This window comes from Hyla sarda, chromosome 3, assembly GCF_029499605.1.
Source record: "Hyla sarda isolate aHylSar1 chromosome 3, aHylSar1.hap1, whole genome shotgun sequence".
Classification (NCBI taxonomy): Eukaryota; Metazoa; Chordata; class Amphibia; order Anura; family Hylidae; genus Hyla; species Hyla sarda.
The window spans coordinates 203,566,278-203,587,114 of NC_079191.1; the positions used below are offsets into that span (position 1 = coordinate 203,566,278).

At 45.6% G+C, this 20,837-nt stretch overlaps 1 protein-coding gene across 8 annotated transcripts in view; it reads left to right on the plus strand.

The window, feature by feature from the left end:
- The window catches only part of LOC130362027 (CD109 antigen-like), a 193,585-nt gene that overhangs the window by 113,911 nt on the left and 58,837 nt on the right, over positions 1-20,837 (plus strand). For all 8 annotated transcript variants that reach the window (XR_008891248.1, XM_056565874.1, XM_056565875.1 and 5 more), the window contains 3 exons: positions 16,802-16,915; positions 17,534-17,746; positions 20,530-20,674. Coding sequence is in view for 7 of the 8 variants with exons in the window: in XM_056565874.1 (XP_056421849.1) it covers positions 16,802-16,915; positions 17,534-17,746; positions 20,530-20,674 (472 nt within the window). In the remaining variant the exon portion in view is untranslated. The remainder of the gene's footprint in view (positions 1-16,801; positions 16,916-17,533; positions 17,747-20,529; positions 20,675-20,837) is intronic.

Consider the following 20,837-nt stretch of genomic DNA (forward strand, 5'->3'; position numbering starts at 1 on the left):
AGGTAAGTAATTAGGCATCCAGGTATAAAGTTAGGTAACCAGGTAGTTAGTCAAGTCTGTAGCCAGCATCCCCCTCCACCCAGTGGCGGATCCTGAGTCTAGTCTCGGGAGGGGCACTATCAGAGTATTTTGTGTTAATGGACAGAAAATAAGGTGTTGCTTACGGAAGTTACAGGTAGGTAATGTTCCCAGAAGGTATTGGACCCTAGTAGATCATGCTCCCAGGTAGTTAATGTCCCCCAGGTAGGTAGTTAAATTCCCCAGATAGCTGCCCCTGTATGAAAACTCCCTATGTAGCTAGTAGGTAGCCCTCCTATTAGTTTGGTAGTTTGTCCCCATATTAGCTAGGCAGGAACATAGTAGATAGTCCCTAAGATTAGGTGTAGGCAGCAGAGTTCCCCCACAGTGGGTGTAGTCAGCAGAGTTCCACCACAGTGGGTGTAGGCAGAAGAGTTCCCCCACAGTAGGTGTAGGCAGAAGGGTCCCCCCACAGTAGGTGTAGGCAGAGGGGTCCCCCCCACAGTAGGTGTAGGCAGCGGGGTCCCCCCACAGTAGGTGTAGGCAGCGGGGTCCCCCCACAGTAGGTGTAGGCAGCAGGGTCCCCCACAGTAGTTGTAGGCAGCGGGGTCCCCCCACAGTACGTGAAGGCAGCGGGGTCCCCCTACAGTAGATGTAGGCAGCAGGGTCCACTCACATAGGTGTATGCAACAGGGTCCCCCCACAGAAGGTGTAAGCAGCAGGGGCCCACCACAGTAGGTGTCGGCAGCAGGGTCCCCCCACAGAAGATGTAAGCAGCGGGGTCCCCCTCCACAGTAGGTGTCGGCAGCAGAGTTTCCCCCAAGGTTGAAAAAAAAGTTAAAAAAAAAAAAATGATGCTCACCTGTATGTGTCCCACGCACCGATCTTCTCCCCTGGAGCGCAGCAAGGCCCGCGTTCTTCTCCCTCCACAGTGCAGGCGCCAATGAGTGACGGCAGATTACACAGAGGGGACGCAAAATAAGGTGTTGCTTACGAAAGTTACAGGTAGGTAATGTTCCCAGAAGGGAGTGGACCCTAGTAGATCATGCTCCCAGGTAGTTAATGTCCCCCAGGTAGGTAGTTATTCTCCCTGTGGGTAAATTCCCCAGATAGCTGCCCCTGTCTGAAAACTCCCTATGTAGGTAGTGGGTAGCCCTCCTATTAGTTTGGTAGTTTGTCCCCATATTAGCTAGGCAGGAACATAGTAGATAGTCCCTAAGATTAGGTGTAGGCAGCAGAGTTCCCCCACAGTGGGTGTAGTCAGCAGGGTTCCACCACAGTGGGTGTAGGCAGCAGAGTTCCCCCACAGTAGGTGTAGGCAGCAGGGTCCCCCCACAGTAGGTGTAGGCAGAGGGGTCCCCCCACAGTAGGTGTAGGCAGCGGGGTCCCCCCACAGTAGGTGTAGGCAGCGGAGTGCCCCCACAGTAGGTGTTGGCAGCGGGGTCCCCCACAGTAGTTGTAGGCAACGGGGTCCCCCCACAGTATGTGTATGCAGCGGGGTCCCCCCACAGTAGGTGTAGGCAGCAGGGTCCACTCACATAGGTGTATGCAACAGGGTCCCCCACAGTAGGTGTAGTCAGAGAGGTCCCCCTACAGTAGGTGTAGGCAGCGGTGTCCCCCCACAGTAGGTGTAGTCAGCGGGGTCCCTTAACAGTAGGTGTAGGCAGCGGGGTCCCCCCACAGTAGGTGTAGGCAGCGGGGTCCCCCACAGTAGTTGTCGGCAACGGGGTCTCCCCACAGTATGTGTAGGCAGCGGGGTCCCCCCACAGTAGATGTAGGCAGCAGGGTCCACTCGCATAGGTGTATGCAACAGGGTCCCCCCACAGTAGGTGTAAGCAGCAGGGGCCCACCACAGTAAGTGTCGGCAGCGGGGTCCCCCCACATTAGGTGTCAGCAGCAGAGTTTCCCCCCAGGTTGGAAAAAAGTAAATAAAATAAAATGATGCTCACCTGTATGTGTCCCATGCAGCGATCTTCTCCCCTGGAGTGCAGCAAGGCCCGCGTCCTTCTCCCTCCACAGTGCACACAGTGCCAATGAGTGATGGCAGATTACACAGAGGGGACGCCTTCTCCTGTATGTGTGTGTACCCCACATACAGGAGAAGGCAGCGCTGTCTACTGGGGATCCGGGACAAGTGACCTGGATCCTCAGTATCGGCGGCAGCGGCGGGCCCTGTACCAGGCCGGGTCCTCGGATGACGTCTGATCGGACCAGCCGGCCAGTCCACCACTGCTGGTAAATACACAATAAGGGCCTTATTATTTAGGTTTATTTTCCGCTCAACAAGCCCGTATGAGCCTGTGTGATAGGGCAAGCTATCAGACAATGAATGAGCAAATGCTCTTTGCCCTTTATTTTGCCTTTCTAAAAAGTCCTCTTTTGTTGACTGCAAATGTCTTTGTGTAATTGGGGATGTGTAGCTGATAAATGTTGGAAGTGGATGGAGGCAATCATTTCTACGGCCATTCTGGAACAGTGGTTGAGCCTTGTTATGGGCTCTTTAACCCGTACAGGACCCAGGGCGTCTTATGGACCCAGGGCGTACCTGTACGCCCGTGGGAATTTCGGTTCCCGCCGCGCGCCGGGCGGGAACTGGACCGGGGTGACTGCTGATATAGATCAGCAGACACCCCGCGCAAATGCCCAGGGGGGTCATCAGACCCTTCCATGTCGGCGATCGGCGCAAATCGCAAGTGAATTCACACTTGCGATTTGCGCCGATTCCGGGTCATACGGGTCTATGGTGACCTGGAATATAAGGGGGATTGCGGTTGTCCATGACACCTACGATCCCCCTGAAGGGATAGGAGTGAGGTGGCAGGAGTGCCACCCCTCATATCCCTGCTATTGGTCGACCAATAGCAGATCGCGGCGGTGGGGTTAACTTTCGTTTTCCCTGTTCTGCCCACCCACAATAGGCCGGGCAGAACGGGGAACAGAAGGGGACCGAGCGCCGAAGATCCACTTACCCATTGGTGGAGGCTGCGGGACGCGATTGGCTGCGGTGATCGGCGCGGGCGGCATGTCGTGCGGCATACGAGGACGGCTCCCTGGATCCGACGGAAGCTGGTAAGTTGCCTAGCAACATCTAGAGGGCTACAGTCTGACACCACTATACAGTGGTCTCTACACTGTAGCCCTCCAGATGTTGCAAAACTACAACTCCCAGAATGCCCAGACAGCTGTTTTGGCATGTTCGGATTTGCAGTTTTGCAACAGCTTGAAGTCTACAATTTAGTCTGTAGTTTATACTGCCCTCTAGATCTTGCAAAATTACAACACCTAGCATTCCCACACAGCAGTTTGCTGTCTGTGCATGCTGGGATTTGTAGTTTTGCAACATCTGGAGGTCCACAGTTTGGAGATAACTGTGCAGTGGTCTCTAACTGTAGCCCTCCAGATGTTGCAAAACTGCAAATCCCAGCATGCCCAAACAGCTGTCTCGGCATGCTGGGAGTTGTAGTTGCGTACCTCCAGCTGTTGCATAACTACATCTCCCAGCATCAGTACATGCTGGGAGTTGTAGTTTTGCAACAGCTATAGGCACACTGGTTGGAAAATACTGAGTTAGGTAACAGAACCTAACTGAAGGTTTTCCAACCAGTGTGTCTCCAGTTGTTGCAAAACAACAACTCCCAGCATTTCCGGACAGCCACTGACTGTCCAGGCATGCTGGGAGTTTAGCAACAGCTGGAGGCACCCTGTTTGGGAATCACTGGCGTAGAATACCCCTATGGCCACCCCTATGCAATCCCTAATTTAGTCCTCATATGCGCACGGCACTCTCTCATTTCGGAGCCCTGTCGTATTTCAAGGAAACAGTTTAGGGCCATATATGGGGTATTCCTGTACTCGGGAGAAATTGCACTACAAATTTTGGGGGGCTTTTTCTCCTTTTACCCCTTATGAAAAGGAAAAGTTGGGGGCTACACCAGCCTGTTAGTGTAAAAAAATAAAAAAAATGACATTGACATGCTGGAGTTGCCCCATACTTTTTATTTTCACAAGTGTTTAACCCCTTAAGGACACATTACGTTCTCATACGTCTCCATTTCCGAGTCCTTAAGGACACATGACGTATGAGAACGTCATGTGTTTTACCGGCCCCCCGCAACCATCTGGAGCGGAGCCGGTCCCCGATGCCTGCTGAAATCGTTCAGCAGGCATCGGGGCATATCGCCCAGGGGGGTCATTATGACCCCCCATGTCGGCGATGGCCGTAGATCGCTGGACAATTCAGTCCAGCGATCTGCGGTGGATTCCGGGTCAATTGGGTCTCCAGTGACCCGGTGACCCGGAATTATTGGCTGATCGGGGCCGTCAGAGACGGCCCCGATCAGCCAGAGCCAGCAGGGGTGAGGTGGCACTGGTGCCACCTCACGATCGCCCTGATTCGTCGGCCGGATTACCGGCCGACCAATCAGGGCGCCTGCTGCGGGTGTCACTCCCGCAACCCGCTCCGCCCCTCTTCCGGAGGACATGAGCGGGTGCGGGACGTGCACCCCGGGTGCTGGGGACCCCGATCCCCGGCGCCCCTGTTGGGATCGGGGCCCCAGGAGCAGCGGCGGCGGCGGAGACGACGAGGGACTGACCTGTGCGGCGAGGATCGTTGAAGGTGAGTGACAGCCTCCTGCTGTTGCTTAGCAACAGCTCCCAGCATGCAAAAAGGGCATGCTGGGAGCTGTAGTTATGCAACAGCAGGAGGCAGACCACCACAACTCCCAGCATGCCCTTATGGGCATGCTGGGACTTGTAGTTTTGCAACAGCTGGAGGCACATTCTTTCTATGGAAAAGTGTACCTTCAGCTGTTGTGTAACTACAACTCCCAGCTTGCACAATCAGCTAAAGTGCATGCTGGGAGTTGTAGCGGTGCATCTGGTGGTTGCATAACTACAACTCCCAGCATGCCCGTTGGCTGTCGGTGACTGCTGAGAGTTGTAGTTTTGCAACAGCTGAAGGCACACTGAGTTAAGTAGTAAACCAGTGTGTCTCCAGCTGTTGCATAACTACAATCCCCAGCATCCCCAGCCAAAGTAGTATGCCTCCAGCTGTTGCATAACTACAACACCCAGCATGCCCTTCCGCTGTCCGTACATGCTGGGGGTTGTAGCTTTTGCAACAGCTGAAGGCACACTGGTTGCAAAACACTGAGTTTGTTACCAAACTCGGTGTTTCACAACCAGTGTGCCTCCAGCTGTTGCAAAACTACAACTCCCAGCATGCACTGATAGACCGTACATGCTGGGAGTTGTAGTTTTGCAACAGCTGGATGTCCCCCCCCCCAATGTGAACGTACAGGGTACACTCACATGGGCGGAGGATTACAGTTAGTATCCGGCTGCAAGTTTGAGGTGCGGCAAAATTTCTGCCGCAGCTCAAACTGCCAGCAAGAAACTACTGTGAACCCCCCGCCCGTGTGACTGTACCCTAAAAACACTACACTACACTAACACACAATAAAATAAAAAGTAAAAAACACTACATATACACATACCCCTACACAGCCCCCCTCCCCTCCCCAATAAAAATGAAAATGTCTGGTACGCCACTGTTTCCAAAACGGAGCCTCCAGCGGTTGCAAAACTACAACTCCCAGCATGCACTGATAGACCGTACATGCTGGGAGTTGTAGTTTTGCAACAGCTGGATGTTCCCCCCCCCAATGTGAACGTACAGGGTACACTCACATGGGCGGAGGATTACAGTAAGTATCCGGCTGCAAGTTTGAGCTGCGTCAAATTTTCTGCCGTAGCTCAAACTGCCAGCGAGAAACTACTGTGAACCCCCGCCCGTGCGACTGTACCCTAAAAACACTACACTACACTAACACAAAATAAAATAAAAAGTAAAAAACACTACATATACACATACCCCTATACAACCCCCCTCCCCAATAAAAATGAAAAACGTCTGGTACGCCACTATTTCCAAAACGGAGCCTCCAGCTGTTGCAAAACAACTACTCCCAGTATTGCCAGATAGCCGTTGACTGTCCAGGCATGCTGGGAGTTTTACAACAGCTGGAGGCACCCTGTTTGGGAATCAATGGCGTAGAATACCCCTATGTCCACCCCTATGCAAGTCCCTAATTTAGGCCTCAAATGCGCATGGCGCTCTCACTTTGGAGCCCTGTCGTATTTCAAGGCAACAGTTTAGGGCCACATATGGGGTATCGCCGTACTCGGGAGAAATTGGGCTTCAAATTTTGGGGGGTATTTTCTGCTATTACCCTTTTAAAAAATGTAAAATTTTTGGGAAAACAAGCATTTTAGGTAAAAAAAATATATATTTTTTTACATATGCAAAAGTCGTGAAACACCTGTAGGGTATTAAGGTTCAAATTACCCCTTGTTACGTTCCCCGAGGGGTCTAGTTTCCAAAATGGTATGCCATGTGTTTTTTTTTTTGCTGTCCTGGCACCATAGGGGCTTCCTAAATGCGGCATGCCCCCAGAGCAAAATTCGCTTTCAAAAAGCCAAATGTGACTCCTTCTCTTCTGAGACCTGTAGTGCGCCAGCAGAGCACTTTTCACCCCCATATGGGGTGTTTTCTGAATCGGGAGAAATTGGGCTTCAAATTTTGGGGGGTATTTTCTGCTATTACCCTTTTTAAAATTGTAAAAATTTTGGGAAACCAAGCATTTTAGGTAAAAAAAATATATATTTTTTTACATATGCAAAAGTCGTGAAACACCTGTAGGGTATTAAGGTTCACATTACCCCTTGTTACGTTCCCCGAGGGGTCTAGTTTCCAAAATGGTATGCCATGTGTTTTTTTTTGCTGTTCTGGCACCATAGGGGCTTCCTAAATGCGGCATGCCCCCAGAGCAAAATTTGCTTTCAAAAAGCCAAATGTTACTCCTTCTCTTCTGAGACCTGTAGTGCGCCAGCAGAGCACTTTTCACCCCCATATGGGGTGTTTTCTGAATCGGGAGAAATTGGGCTTCAAATTTTGGGGGGTATTTTCCGCTATTACCCTTTTTAAAAATGTAAACATTTTGGGAAAACAAGCATTTTAGGTAAAAAATAATTTTTTTTTTTACCTATGTAAAAGTCGTGAAACACCTGTAGGGCATTAAGGTTCACGTTACCCCTTGTTACGTTCCCCAAGGGGTCTAGTTTCCAAAATGGTATGCCATGTGTTTTTTTTTGCTGTTCTGGCACCATAGGGGCTTCCTAAATGCGGCATGCCCCCAGAGCAAAATTTGCTTTCAAAAAGCCAAATGTGACTCCTTCTCTTCTGAGACCTGTAGTGCACCAGCAGAGCACTTTTCACCCCCATGCGAGGTGTTTTCTGTATCGGGAGAAATTGGGCTTCAAATTTTGGGGGGTATTTTCTGCTATTACCCTTTTAAAAAATGTAAAATTTTTGGGAAAACAAGCATTTTAGGTAAAAAAAATATATATTTTTTTACATATGCAAAAGTCGTGAAACACCTGTAGGGTATTAAGGTTCAAATTACCCCTTGTTACGTTCCCCGAGGGGTCTAGTTTCCAAAATGGTATGCCATGTGTTTTTTTTTTGCTGTCCTGGCACCATAGGGGCTTCCTAAATGCGGCATGCCCCCAGAGCAAAATTCGCTTTCAAAAAGCCAAATGTGACTCCTTCTCTTCTGAGACCTGTAGTGCGCCAGCAGAGCACTTTTCACCCCCATATGGGGTGTTTTCTGAATCGGGAGAAATTGGGCTTCAAATTTTGGGGGGTATTTTCTGCTATTACCCTTTTTAAAATTGTAAAAATTTTGGGAAACCAAGCATTTTAGGTAAAAAAAATATATATTTTTTTACATATGCAAAAGTCGTGAAACACCTGTAGGGTATTAAGGTTCACATTACCCCTTGTTACGTTCCCCGAGGGGTCTAGTTTCCAAAATGGTATGCCATGTGTTTTTTTTTGCTGTTCTGGCACCATAGGGGCTTCCTAAATGCGGCATGCCCCCAGAGCAAAATTTGCTTTCAAAAAGCCAAATGTTACTCCTTCTCTTCTGAGACCTGTAGTGCGCCAGCAGAGCACTTTTCACCCCCATATGGGGTGTTTTCTGAATCGGGAGAAATTGGGCTTCAAATTTTGGGGGGTATTTTCCGCTATTACCCTTTTTAAAAATGTAAACATTTTGGGAAAACAAGCATTTTAGGTAAAAAATAATTTTTTTTTTTACCTATGTAAAAGTCGTGAAACACCTGTAGGGCATTAAGGTTCACGTTACCCCTTGTTACGTTCCCCAAGGGGTCTAGTTTCCAAAATGGTATGCCATGTGTTTTTTTTTGCTGTTCTGGCACCATAGGGGCTTCCTAAATGCGGCATGCCCCCAGAGCAAAATTTGCTTTCAAAAAGCCAAATGTGACTCCTTCTCTTCTGAGACCTGTAGTGCACCAGCAGAGCACTTTTCACCCCCATGCGAGGTGTTTTCTGTATCGGGAGAAATTGGGCTTCAAATTTTGGGGGGTATTTTCTGCTATTACCCTTTTAAAAAATGTAAAATTTTTGGGAAAACAAGCATTTTAGGTAAAAAAAATATATATTTTTTTACATATGCAAAAGTCGTGAAACACCTGTAGGGTATTAAGGTTCAAATTACCCCTTGTTACGTTCCCCGAGGGGTCTAGTTTCCAAAATGGTATGCCATGTGTTTTTTTTTTGCTGTCCTGGCACCATAGGGGCTTCCTAAATGCGGCATGCCCCCAGAGCAAAATTCGCTTTCAAAAAGCCAAATGTGACTCCTTCTCTTCTGAGACCTGTAGTGCGCCAGCAGAGCACTTTTCACCCCCATATGGGGTGTTTTCTGAATCGGAAGAAATTGGGCTTCAAATTTTGGGGGGTATTTTCTGCTATTACCCTTTTTAAAATTGTAAAAATTTTGGGAAACCAAGCATTTTATGTAAAAAAAAAATATATTTTTTTACATATGCAAAAGTCGTGAAACACCTGTAGGGTATTAAGGTTCACATTACCCCTTGTTACGTTCCCCGAGGGGTCTAGTTTCCAAAATGGTATGCCATGTGTTTTTTTTGCTGTTCTGGCACCATAGGGGCTTCCTAAATGCGGCATGCCCCCAGAGCAAAATTTGCTTTCAAAAAGCCAAATGTTACTACTTCTCTTCTGAGACCTTTAGTGCGCCAGCAGAGCACTTTTCACCCCCATATGGGGTGTTTTCTGAATCGGGAGAAATTGGGCTTCAAATTTTGGGGGGTATTTTCCGCTATTACCCTTTTTAAAAATGTAAACATTTTGGGAAAACAAGCATTTTAGGTAAAAATTTTTTTTTTTTTTTTACATATGTAAAAGTCGTGAAACACCTGTAGGGCATTAAGGTTCACGTTACCCCTTGTTACGTTCCCCGAGGGGTCTAGTTTCCAAAATGGTATGCCATGTGTTTTTTTTTTGCTGTTCTGGCACCATAGGGGCTTCCTAAATGCGGCATGCCCCCAGAGCAAAATTTGCTTTCAAAAAGCCAAATGTGACTCCTTCTCTTCTGAGACCTGTAGTGCACCAGCAGAGCACTTTTCACCCCCATGCGAGGTGTTTTCTGTATCGGGAGAAATTGGGCTTCAAATTTTGGGGGGTATTTTCTGCTATTACCCTTTTTAAAAATGTAAAATTTTTGGGAAACCAAGCATTTTAGGTAAAAAAAATATATATTTTTTTTACATATGCAAAAGTCGTGAATCACCTGTGGGGTATTAAGGTTCACTTTACCCCTTGTTACGTTCCCTGAGGGGTCTAGTTTCCAAAATGGTATGCCATGTGTTTTTTTTTTGCTGTCCTGGCACCATAGGGGCTTCCTAAATGCGGCATGCCCCCCAAAAACCATTTGTCGCTCCTTCCCTTCTGAGCCCTCTACTGCGCCCGCCGAACAATTAACATAGACATATGAGGTATGTGCTTACTCGAGAGAAATTGGGTTTCAAATACAAGTAAAAATTTTCTCCTTTTTATCCCTTGCAAAAATTCAAAAATTGGGTCTACAAGAACATGCGAGTGTAAAAAATGAAGATTTTGAATTTTCTCCTTCACTTTGCTGTTATTCCTGTGAAACACCTAAAGGGTTAATACACTTACTGAATGTATTTTTGAATACTTTAGGGGGTGTAGTTTTTATAATGGGGTCTTTTATGGGGTATTTCTAATATGAAGACCCTTCAAATCCACTTCAAAACTGAACTGGTCCCTGAAAAATAGTGAGTTTGAAAATTTTGTGAAAAATTTCAAAATTGCTACTGAACTTTGAAGCCCTATGGTGTCTTCCAAAAGTAAAAACTCATAAATTTTATGATGCAAACATAAAGTAGACATATTGTATATGTGAACCCAAAAAATATATATTTTGAATATCCATTTTCCTTACAAGCAGAGAGCTTCAAAGTTAGAAAAATGCAAAATTTTCATTTTTTTCATCAAATTTTGGGATTTTTCACCAAGAAAGGATGCAAGTTACCATAAAATTTTACCACTAAGTTAAAGTAGAATATGTCACGAAAAAACAGTCTCGGAATCAGAATGATAACTAAAAGCATTCCAGAGTTATAAATGTTTAAAGTGACAGTGGTCAGAATTGCAAAAAACGCTCCGGTCCTTAAGGTATAAAATGGCCTGGTCCTTAAGGGGTTAAAGGGAAAAAAAGACCCCAAAAATTTGTAATGCAATTTCTCCTGAGTACGGAAATACCCCAGATGTGGGCGTAAAATGCTCTGCAGGCGCACAACAAGGCTCAGGAGTAAGAGCGCACTATGTACATTTGAAGCCTAAATTGGTGATTTGCACAGGGGTGGCTGATTTTACAGTGCCATAAACGGAAAAAAAGAAATACCCACATGTGACCCCATTTTGGAAACTACACCCCTCACGGAACGTAACAAGGGGTATAGTGCGCCTGAACACCCCACAGGTATTGAATGAAAATTCTACAAAGTTGGATGGAAAAAAAAAATAATAATAATTTTCACTAAAATGCTGGTGTTACCCTATTTTTTTCATTTTCACAAGGAAAAATAGGAAAAAAGCCCCCCAAAATTTGTAACCCCATTTCTTCTGAGTAAGAACATACCCCATATGTGGATGTAAAGTGCTCTGCTGGCGAACTACAATGCTGAGAAGAGAGGGAGCACCATTGGGATTTTGAAGAGGAAATTTGTCCGGAATTGAAGGCCACGTGTGTTTACAAAGCCCCCATAGGGCCAGAACAATGGACCCCCCTCCACATGTGACCCCATTTTGGAAAATACACCTCTCATGTAATTTAATAAGCAGTACAGTGAGCATTTACGCCCCACCGGTGTCTGACAGATTTTTGGAACAGTGGTCCGTGAAAATGAAAAATGTAATTTTTCATTTGCACAGCCCACTGTTCCAAAGATCTATCAAACGCCAGTGGGGTGTAAATACTCACTGCACCCCTTATTTAATTCTCCGAGGGGTGTAGTTTCCAAAATAGGTTCACATGTGGGGGGGTTCCACTGTTCTGCCACCACAGGGGCTTTGTAAACGCACAAGGCCCCCGACTTCTATTCCAACCAAATTCTGTCTCCAAAAGCTCAATGGCGCTCCTCCTCTTCTGAGCATTGTAGTGCACCAGCAGAGCACTTGACATCCACACATTGGGTATTTCCATACTCATAAGAAATGGGGTTACAAATTTTGGGGGTCATTTTCTCCTATTACCCCTTATAAAAATGTAAAATTTGGGGAAAAATCTGCATTTTAGTGAAAAAAAAATGCTTTTTTTCATATACACATCCGACTTTAACAAAAAGTTGTCAAACACCTGTGGGGTGTTAAGGCTCACTGGACCCCTTATTACGTGCCTTTAGGGGTGTAGTTTCCAAAATAGTATGCAATGTGTTTTTTTTTTTTGCTGTTCTGGCACCATAGGGGCTTCCTACATGTGACATGCCCCACAAAAACTATTTCAGAAAAACTCACTCTCCAAAATCCCACTGTCGCTCCTTCCCTTCTGAGCCCTCTAGTGCACCCGCCGAACACTTGACATTCACATTTGAGGTATTTCCTTACTCAATAAAAATTGGGTTACACATTTTAGGAAGATTTCTCTCCATTTACCCCTTGTAAAAATTCTAAAACTGGGTCTACAAGAACATGCCAGTGTAAAAAATGAAGATTTTGAATTTTCTCCTTCAATTTGCTGCTATTCCTGTGAAACACCTAAAGGGTTAACAAACCTTTTGAATGTCATTTTGAATTCTTTGAGGGGTGCAGTTTTTATAATGGGGTCATTTGTGAGGTATTTCTAATAAGAAGGCCCTTCAAATCCACTTCAAATCAGAACTGGTCCCTGAAAAATTTAGATTTTGAAAATTCGTTGAAAAATTTGAAAATTGCTGCTATACTTTAAAGCCCTCTGATGTCTTCCAAAAGTAAAAACATGTCAACTTTATGATGCAGTCATAAAGTAGACATGTTGTATATGTGAATCAATATATAATTTATTTGGAATATTCATTTTCCTTATAAGCAGAGAGCTTCAAAGTAAAAAAAATAGAAAATTTTAAATTTTTTCATCAAATTTTGGAATTTTTCACTAAGAAACAATGCAAGTATCGACAAAATTTTACCACTAACATAAAGTAGAATATGTCACGAAAAAACATTCTTGGAATAAGAATGAAAGCATCCCAGAGTTATTAATGCTTAAAGTGAAAGTGGTCAGATGTTCAAAAAATGGCCGGGTCCTACAATGAAAATTGGCTGGGTCCTTAAGGGGTTAAAGGAGAGCTGATCTAGTGCTAGTGTCCTCCTCTGTTATAGGGTCCCAAGGCAATTCAGGCATGGGATAAATTTACGCTGTATTAATCCTAAACTAAAAATAAAGGCGCAATACCATAAGGGCAGACTAGATGGACCAGGTAGTCAACAACCTTCTATGTTTTTATAGACAAGCTCTCAGACACATCTATCAACGGAAAATGGTTTTCAAAGGTTACCTTATACAGGATATTGTAATTTTATTAGTGCTGTCAAAAAGCCCCAACACATTCTGTATAAAATAAGCCTTTATTTGGCTTTTAGAAAGAGGGGATGAAAAAACTATAATTCCACTGTCAAAAATCACTGTGGGATGAGTTAAAGAGCATGGGCTGTGTTTCTGTAGTTGGTTATATGATGATCTTTTTCTTACTCACCATTACTATGCTGTAGGGTTAAAAACAACTGGTTTTCATATGATAAAAAAAAAATTAAATCAATAGTATTGTTACGCCTAGCGCTCCGGGTCCCCGCTCCTCCCCGGAGCGCGTACGGCGTCTCTCTCTCCGCAGCGCCCCGGTCGGTCCCGCTGACCGGGAGCGCTGCACTGTCATGGCCGTCGGGGATGCGGTTCGCACAGCGGGACGCGCCCGCTCGCGAATCGCATCCCAGGTCACTTACCCGTTCCCGTCCCCTGCTGTCATGTGCTGGCGCGCGCGGCTCCGTTCTCTAGGGCGCGCGCGCGCCAGCTCCCTGAGACTTAAAGGGCCAGTGCACCAATGATTGGTGCCTGGCCCAATTAGCTTAATTGGCTTCCATCTGCTCCCTGCCTTTATCTGACCTCCTTCCATGCACTCCCTTGCCGGATCTTGTTGCCTTGTGCCAGTGAAAGCGTTTTGTGTGTCCTAAGCCTGTGTACCAGTACTTCTGCTATCCACCCTGACTACGAACCTTGCCGCCTGCCCCCGACCTTCTGCTACGTCCGACCTTGCTTCTGTCTACTCCCTTGTACCGCGCCTATCTTCAGCAGCCAGAGAGGTTGAGCCGTTGCTAGTGGATACGACCTGGTCACTACCGCCGCAGCAAGTCCATCCCGCTTTGCGGCGGGCTCTGGTGAAAACCAGTAGTGACTTAGAACCGGTCCACTAGCACGGTCCACGCCAATCCCTCTTTGGCACAGAGGATCCACCTCCTGCCAGCCGGCATCGTGACAGTAGATCCGGCCATGGATCCCGCTGAAGTTCCTCTGCCTGTTGTCGCCGACCTCCCCACACTGGTCGCCCAGCAAGCCCGACAGATTGCCCAACAAGATCACCAGCTGTCGTACTTGACCACCATGACTCAGCAACTCCAGTCGCAGCTACAGCAGATTCAGTCTCAGCTACAGCAGCAGCAACCATCTCCTCCGCCAGCTCCTGCACCTCTTCCGCAGCGAGTGGCCACTCCTAGCCTCCGCCTGTCCTTGCCGGACAAATTTAATGGGGACTCTAAGTTTTGCCGTGGCTTTCTTTCGCAATGTTCCCTGCATTTGGAGATGATGTCGGATCAGTTTCCTACTGAAAGGTCTAAGGTGGCTTTCTTAGTCAGCCTTCTGTCTGGAAAAGCCCTGTCATGGGCCACACCGCTCTGGGACCGCAATGACCCCGTCACTACCTCTGTACACTCCTTCTTCTCGGAAATTCGAAGTGTCTTTGAGGAACCTGCCCGAGCCTCTTCTGCTGAGACTGCCCTGCTGAACCTGGTCCAGGGTAATTCTTCCGTTGGCGAGTACGCCATACAATTCCGTACTCTTGCTTCAGAACTATCCTGGAATAATGAGGCTCTCTGCGCGACCTTTAAAAAAGGCCTATCCAGCAACATTAAAGATGTTCTGGCCGCACGAGATACTCCTACCAACCTGCATGAACTCATTCATCTAGCCACTCGCATTGACATGCGTTTTTCTGAGAGGCATCAAGAGCTCCGCCAGGAAAAAGACTTAGATCTCTGGACACCTCTCCCACAGTCTCCATTGCAATCTGCGCCTAGGCCTCCCGCCGAGGAGGCCATGCAAGTGGATCGGTCTCGCCTGACCCTGGAAGAGAGGAATCGCCGTAAGGAAGAGAATCTTTGTCTGTACTGTGCCAGTACCGAACATTTTTTGGTGGATTGCCCCATCCGTCCTCCACGTCTGGGAAACGCACGCTCGCACCCAGCTCTCGTGGGTGTGGCGTCTCTTGATGCTAAGTCGGCTTCTCCACATCTCACGGTGCCTGTACGGATTTCTTCTTCAGCCAGCTCTTCCCTCTCAGCCGTGGCCTGCCTGGACTCTGGTGCCTCTGGGAATTTTATTCGGGAGTCCTTGGTGAATAAATTCCGCATCCCGGTGACCCGTCTTGTCAAGCCACTCCACATTTCCGCGGTCAACGGAGCCAGCTTGGATTGCACTGTGCGTTTCCGCACGAAGCCCCTCCTAATGTGCATCGGACCTCATCATGAGAAAATTGAGTTTTTGGTCCTCTCCAATTGCACTTCTGAAATTCTCCTTGGACTACCCTGGCTTCAACACCATTCCCCAACCCTGGATTGGTCCACAGGGGAGATCAAGAGCTGGGGTACCTCTTGCTTCAAGGACTGCCTTAAACCGGTTACCAGTACTCCCTGCCGTGACCCTGTGGTTCCTCCTGTATCCGGTCTCCCTAAGGTCGTTATGGACTCTGCCCGCCTTAAGAAGTGCCTCTCCCCCCCTCCCAGTCCAGTCAGGCAAGCCTCGGTGCCTCCTCTTGGCCCTCGTCCTGGTGTCACACTGCCCCGTGCCAGGCCTCGCCCTCTGCCCTCCCTCCCCATTCCCACTCCTGCGGTACTGCCTGCCGTTGAGGAATCCCTCCATCCTTTCCCGGTGTCCTCATCCCAGGGGAGGCAGTTACCGGACAAAGAGAAGGGGAGACCTAAGGGGGGGGGGTACTGTTACGCCTAGCGCTCCGGGTCCCCGCTCCTCCCCGGAGCGCGTACGGCGTCTCTCTCTCCGCAGCGCCCCGGTCGGTCCCGCTGACCGGGAGCGCTGCACTGTCATGGCCGTCGGGGATGCGGTTCGCACAGCGGGACGCGCCCGCTCGCGAATCGCATCCCAGGTCACTTACCCGTTCCCGTCCCCTGCTGTCATGTGCTGGCGCGTGCGGCTCCGTTCTCTAGGGCGCGCGCGCGCCAGCTCCCTGAGACTTAAAGGGCCAGTGCACCAATGATTGGTGCCTGGCCCAATTAGCTTAATTGGCTTCCATCTGCTCCCTGCCTTTATCTGACCTCCTTCCATGCACTCCCTTGCCGGATCTTGTTGCCTTGTGCCAGTGAAAGCGTTTTGTGTGTCCTAAGCCTGTGTACCAGTACTTCTGCTATCCACCCTGACTACGAACCTTGCCGCCTGCCCCCGACCTTCTGCTACGTCCGACCTTGCTTCTGTCTACTCCCTTGTACCGCGCCTATCTTCAGCAGCCAGAGAGGTTGAGCCGTTGCTAGTGGATACGACCTGGTTACTACCGCCGCAGCAAGTCCATCCCGCTTTGCGGCGGGCTCTGGTGAAAACCAGTAGTGACTTAGAACCGGTCCACTAGCACGGTCCACGCCAATCCCTCTCTGGCACAGAGGATCCACCTCCTGCCAGCCGGCATCGTGACAAGTATGTGTTACATTTTAAATGTTTAAGCATAGATCCATGATTTTTTTTTACCCGAGTTAGCTTGCACTTGATTTGTGTATTTTCAAGCATAACATTGTATTATAGTGATATAAACACATGAAAGTGCACTTAACAAATCAAGATTTATTAGCTGTATACATAGATGACATAATAGCAAACACTGTTTAGACAAAGCTCAACTGAGATCCTGTTTTCTTCACTATTTTCATCTATTCAGTGTTTCCATAATTCATAGCTTTTAAATTAGACAGAGCCAAAAGACAATTTCCACTCAATTTAACTTGTTCAATTGTAATGCCAGTTAACCTATTTTAACCTTCACTACAACTTATTTTGACATTTCCTTATTAATACATGGATGTTACATTTCACATTTGTCTTACATAAAAACTGTTGTTTTTTCCTTGCAGTTGGAATCTTTTCAGCCATTTTTTGCATCATTGAATCTCCCAAGTTATGTTATTAGAGGAGAACCATTTGTCTTGGAAGTTGTTGTCTTCAATTATTTGGAAGAAGACACTGAGGTGAAGAGTAAACAATGTTCAGTGTCATGCACATAAATATGTTTATTGAAAAACAAAGTTATTAGTGGTCAGATATTACATGTTAAAGTATAATAAGCTTTAGGAACAAGTTGGTAGGGTGAATAGATAATGTGTTATAAAAAAAGAATATGATGTGCGTTTTAATATATAGGTAAGAACATGTATTTTCTTATTTTTACATACATTTTTACTTACAATTGGGCACTTAGGTTTCAGGTTATTCAGAATTTCTATATACAACATAGGATGAACATTTTTCACTTAGTACTATGAGTTTTAATTGGTATATTTGCAACCATTACAGTTTTTTTTTTTTTTTTTTTTTTGGGGGGGGGAGGCGCACTCATTCTTCCTTTTCACAAACATTGGTTCTTACATTTTTTTGTTTAACATAAAGTAGATAAATAGGTCCCCTTAAATATGTTAGGGCAAGAAACAAACAAAAAAAAAAGCATTGGTCTTTTGTATTTTGTGATTCATTCTTACATTTACTTACTTAGCTATGCTTTAGTACACATTTTTTTAAATGTAGTATTGCATTTAATAATTGAACCCTATCTAGTACACAATACCAGACTTCTATGTTTCCCTTCATAGGTTTCTGTAACTTTTGAACCAAGAGATGCCTTTGAAATATACCTATCATATATAAATGCAACTGGACCTCAACAGACTGTATTGGTTCCAAGTCAAGATGGAAAAACTGTTTTCTTTCCAGTGAAACCTATTCAACTTGGTGAGATTTCAATAATGGTGAAGGCTACATCTACCCTTGCTTCAGATACAGTAACGCAAAAGCTCCTAGTCAAGGTACTTCTAAAATGGACAAGTTTTATGGATGTTTATATGTTAGGAAGCTTATAATACATTATGACATAGTGCAAGACAGAAGTAACATAAAGGGAGGCAGTTAAAGTATATTAGTTTGAGTTTCTTCAAGCAGCTTACAGGATAAAAAGTAAAAATCAACATGCATGCACTACGGATGAAATAGACATCTTAGTAAAATAACAATGGCAACAAATGTTTGTACATTTGTGCCTAGCAAACAAACAAACAAATGTGGGAGGACAGCTTCAGAGAAGTAAGTATAATCTAAAGACACATTATAGAAAAACAAACACAAACAATGCAAAGATAGTGTAATGTCTATTAGGGTGCGTTCCCACAGGGCGTATACGCAGCGTATTTGACGCTGCGCAAATTTTACGGCAGCAGCGGGAAACCTGTGTGTATAGTGAGCAAGGGATACGCAGCGTATTTCCCGCTGCTGCCGTAAAATTTGCGCAGCGTCAAATACGCTGCGTATACGCCCTGTGGGAACGCACCCTTAATCTGTATTTTGTATTTTCTGCTTTGGGTCCTGTTCAGACATTGTTTATGTCTAAACAGTTTCTGTATTAATTTCCCTTGGGATGGGAAGAGTTATCCTTCCTGACTTCAGCACTGGGAGAATATATGAGGCCTCCTCAGGTGCTGTTCTGGGCTGGTAATTAGACCTGTACTCTGACCATGTTTGCACTATGTTCACTATGTCTGTCTGAGCACATATCCTGAGTTTTATCCATGGTTATCTGTCCTCTTTGATATATAGATTTTAGCCTGCTTTGTTTTAGTGCCTCTGTCGAGTTTTAGTATTCTTGTATTCGTTCTGCTTTGTGTTTCCTTAGTCTGTATTCACTGTGCATTTTGTCAGTCCTGTTTGATCCTGGATCTCCTAGGATAGAATTCTGTTCTGAGCCTTGTGCCATCTGTCTATCTTGGAGTGAGTTAGTCCTCTGTCTGTACCCGTATTTGCTTGCATTTGGGATTTTTGTTTCCTCTTAGGCCAGTATCCTGATAACTCTGTAGAGTGTGCCCACTAGCTAGGAACCTATTTGGCTTCAGTTCCAAGTGCAAGATTAGAGAAGAACGGAGCACTCACCCAGGATTATGCAGTTAAAACTTCTTTTCTTTATTCAAGCGTACATCATGTACAGGAGCGATACGGGAGAGTGGACAGGTGCTGTGGCGTGGGGGGTAGGGCTATTTCACTTCAGTAATCTTGTTCCTTCATGATTGGAGTTGGGTGTCCAGTGTGTTTCTGGTTCTGTGTCCAGTGTGAAAAGTGCAGATGTCCAGTGTGATCATCTTGATTTCCTGACTAGTTTAGTGTTCTGACATTCAGTTAACCTGTTCATCCCCTGCATCTCCTGGTTTTGTCTGCTGTAAACTTTTTCTCATATCTAGTCTTGTTCATAGTATCATATCAGCCGTCAATCTTGATCCTGGTTTCTGAACTGTATGTTAGTCTGCTATATCCTGCCTTGTTTGTGTTTATATATCTGTTTGTTGGTAATTGTATTCCTGTTATGTTCCTGACTTGTTCCCCGACTTTCTACAGTTCTGTTTGTTTTGTTGACTTAGACGCCCCATGCACTTTAGCGCAAGGAAGGGGTCCGGCTCCAAGTTGTCGATCCTTCGTAGGGCAGAAGGGCAATTAGGTAGGGAGATTAGTTTTTAGGGACAGCTTTAGGGCTCACTTCTCCCTGCCCCCCTTTCTTGACAGATAGTATATACAATAAATAAAAATTGTCTTGATGAAAGTCTCACTATGGTTTGTGTTGGTAACTGTGTTTCCTAGCAGCAGGGAAGAGTTTACTCAAAGTTTGGTTGAACCATGTCAGGCTAGCAAGGGTGCAGTACCCTAGTGGTGTAGAACATGTGCATACTAGTGTCTAAGTGTAGCTGGGAAAAATATCCTGGCCATTCTGATGTTTACAATCTCCCTGCTGATCTCTACTTCAATGACCCATCTCAACATAAAGGAAATGGAAGCTTGCTCCTCCAATCACTGGCTGCAGTGGGGACCCTCCTCATCCAGTGGTATTAGGCAGCACTCTCTATAGTTCAAGGTGTTTCTGGGTGCCGGACACAGGTTTCCAATCTTCAGTCCACCAATAGTAATGTATAGTAGAAAAAGAGTTTACACTTCAGTTGGTGTGATCATAATAGTAGAATTTTGATAACTTTTTTGTTTATTGAAAGTATACTAAAAAATAAAGATTTTCCTCAAAGCCTGACTAAACTGTATCAAAATGTGTGTAAAAATGTTAATACGTATATGGTTGAAAACCGTATATGGTTTGAAAAATGATGTCCTATTGCATCTGTTTTTTAAGAAAAAAGTATATGTTTTTAACTTCTAAGAAAAAACTGTGCAAAGTCAAAAACCGCATGGTGAAAACTAGATGGAACCATATGCACATAAGGTTCTGTACAGTTCCCATTGACTCCCGTGTTAAAAAAAAAACGTATATGTTTCAATACGGTTTTTCACCCTGACCAAAACCTGGGGTAGGCTACGGTTTTTGGTACAGAAAAAAACAGACACAACCGGATGCATCTTTTGGCATATGGTTTTCAATGGTGAGTCAATGCATACAGTTTTCAATACAGTTCCATAAGGTTTTCAAAATGAAAACGTATACAGGAACTGTATTACAAAAACGTGGTGTGAACCCAGCCATAGAGCACTCTTAGCTGTCAGAGTCCACTTTAGACTTATATAATGGCTGTGCAGAGAATTATATCATAATGCTTTTCTTTGACAGGCTGAAGGAATAGAATATTCACATTCACAAACCTTGCTCTTGGAACTGATGAACAGTAAACCACAAATGATTTCAAAGTCTTTGAACTTTACATTCCCTCCTGATGTAGTAAGTGGCAGTGAAAAGGCATTCATCACTGTTGTTGGTAAGGATACTACTATTACATTTATAAATAAGTAAGCATTTTTTCTTTCTTTTTCTTAAAAAAATAAGAAACCTAAAAGAAAGTTGTGAATAACAGAAGTGTCACTTAAGAAAACCAAATTGCCTACTTAGCCTTAAAAACAACAATACTGTATGATTACACC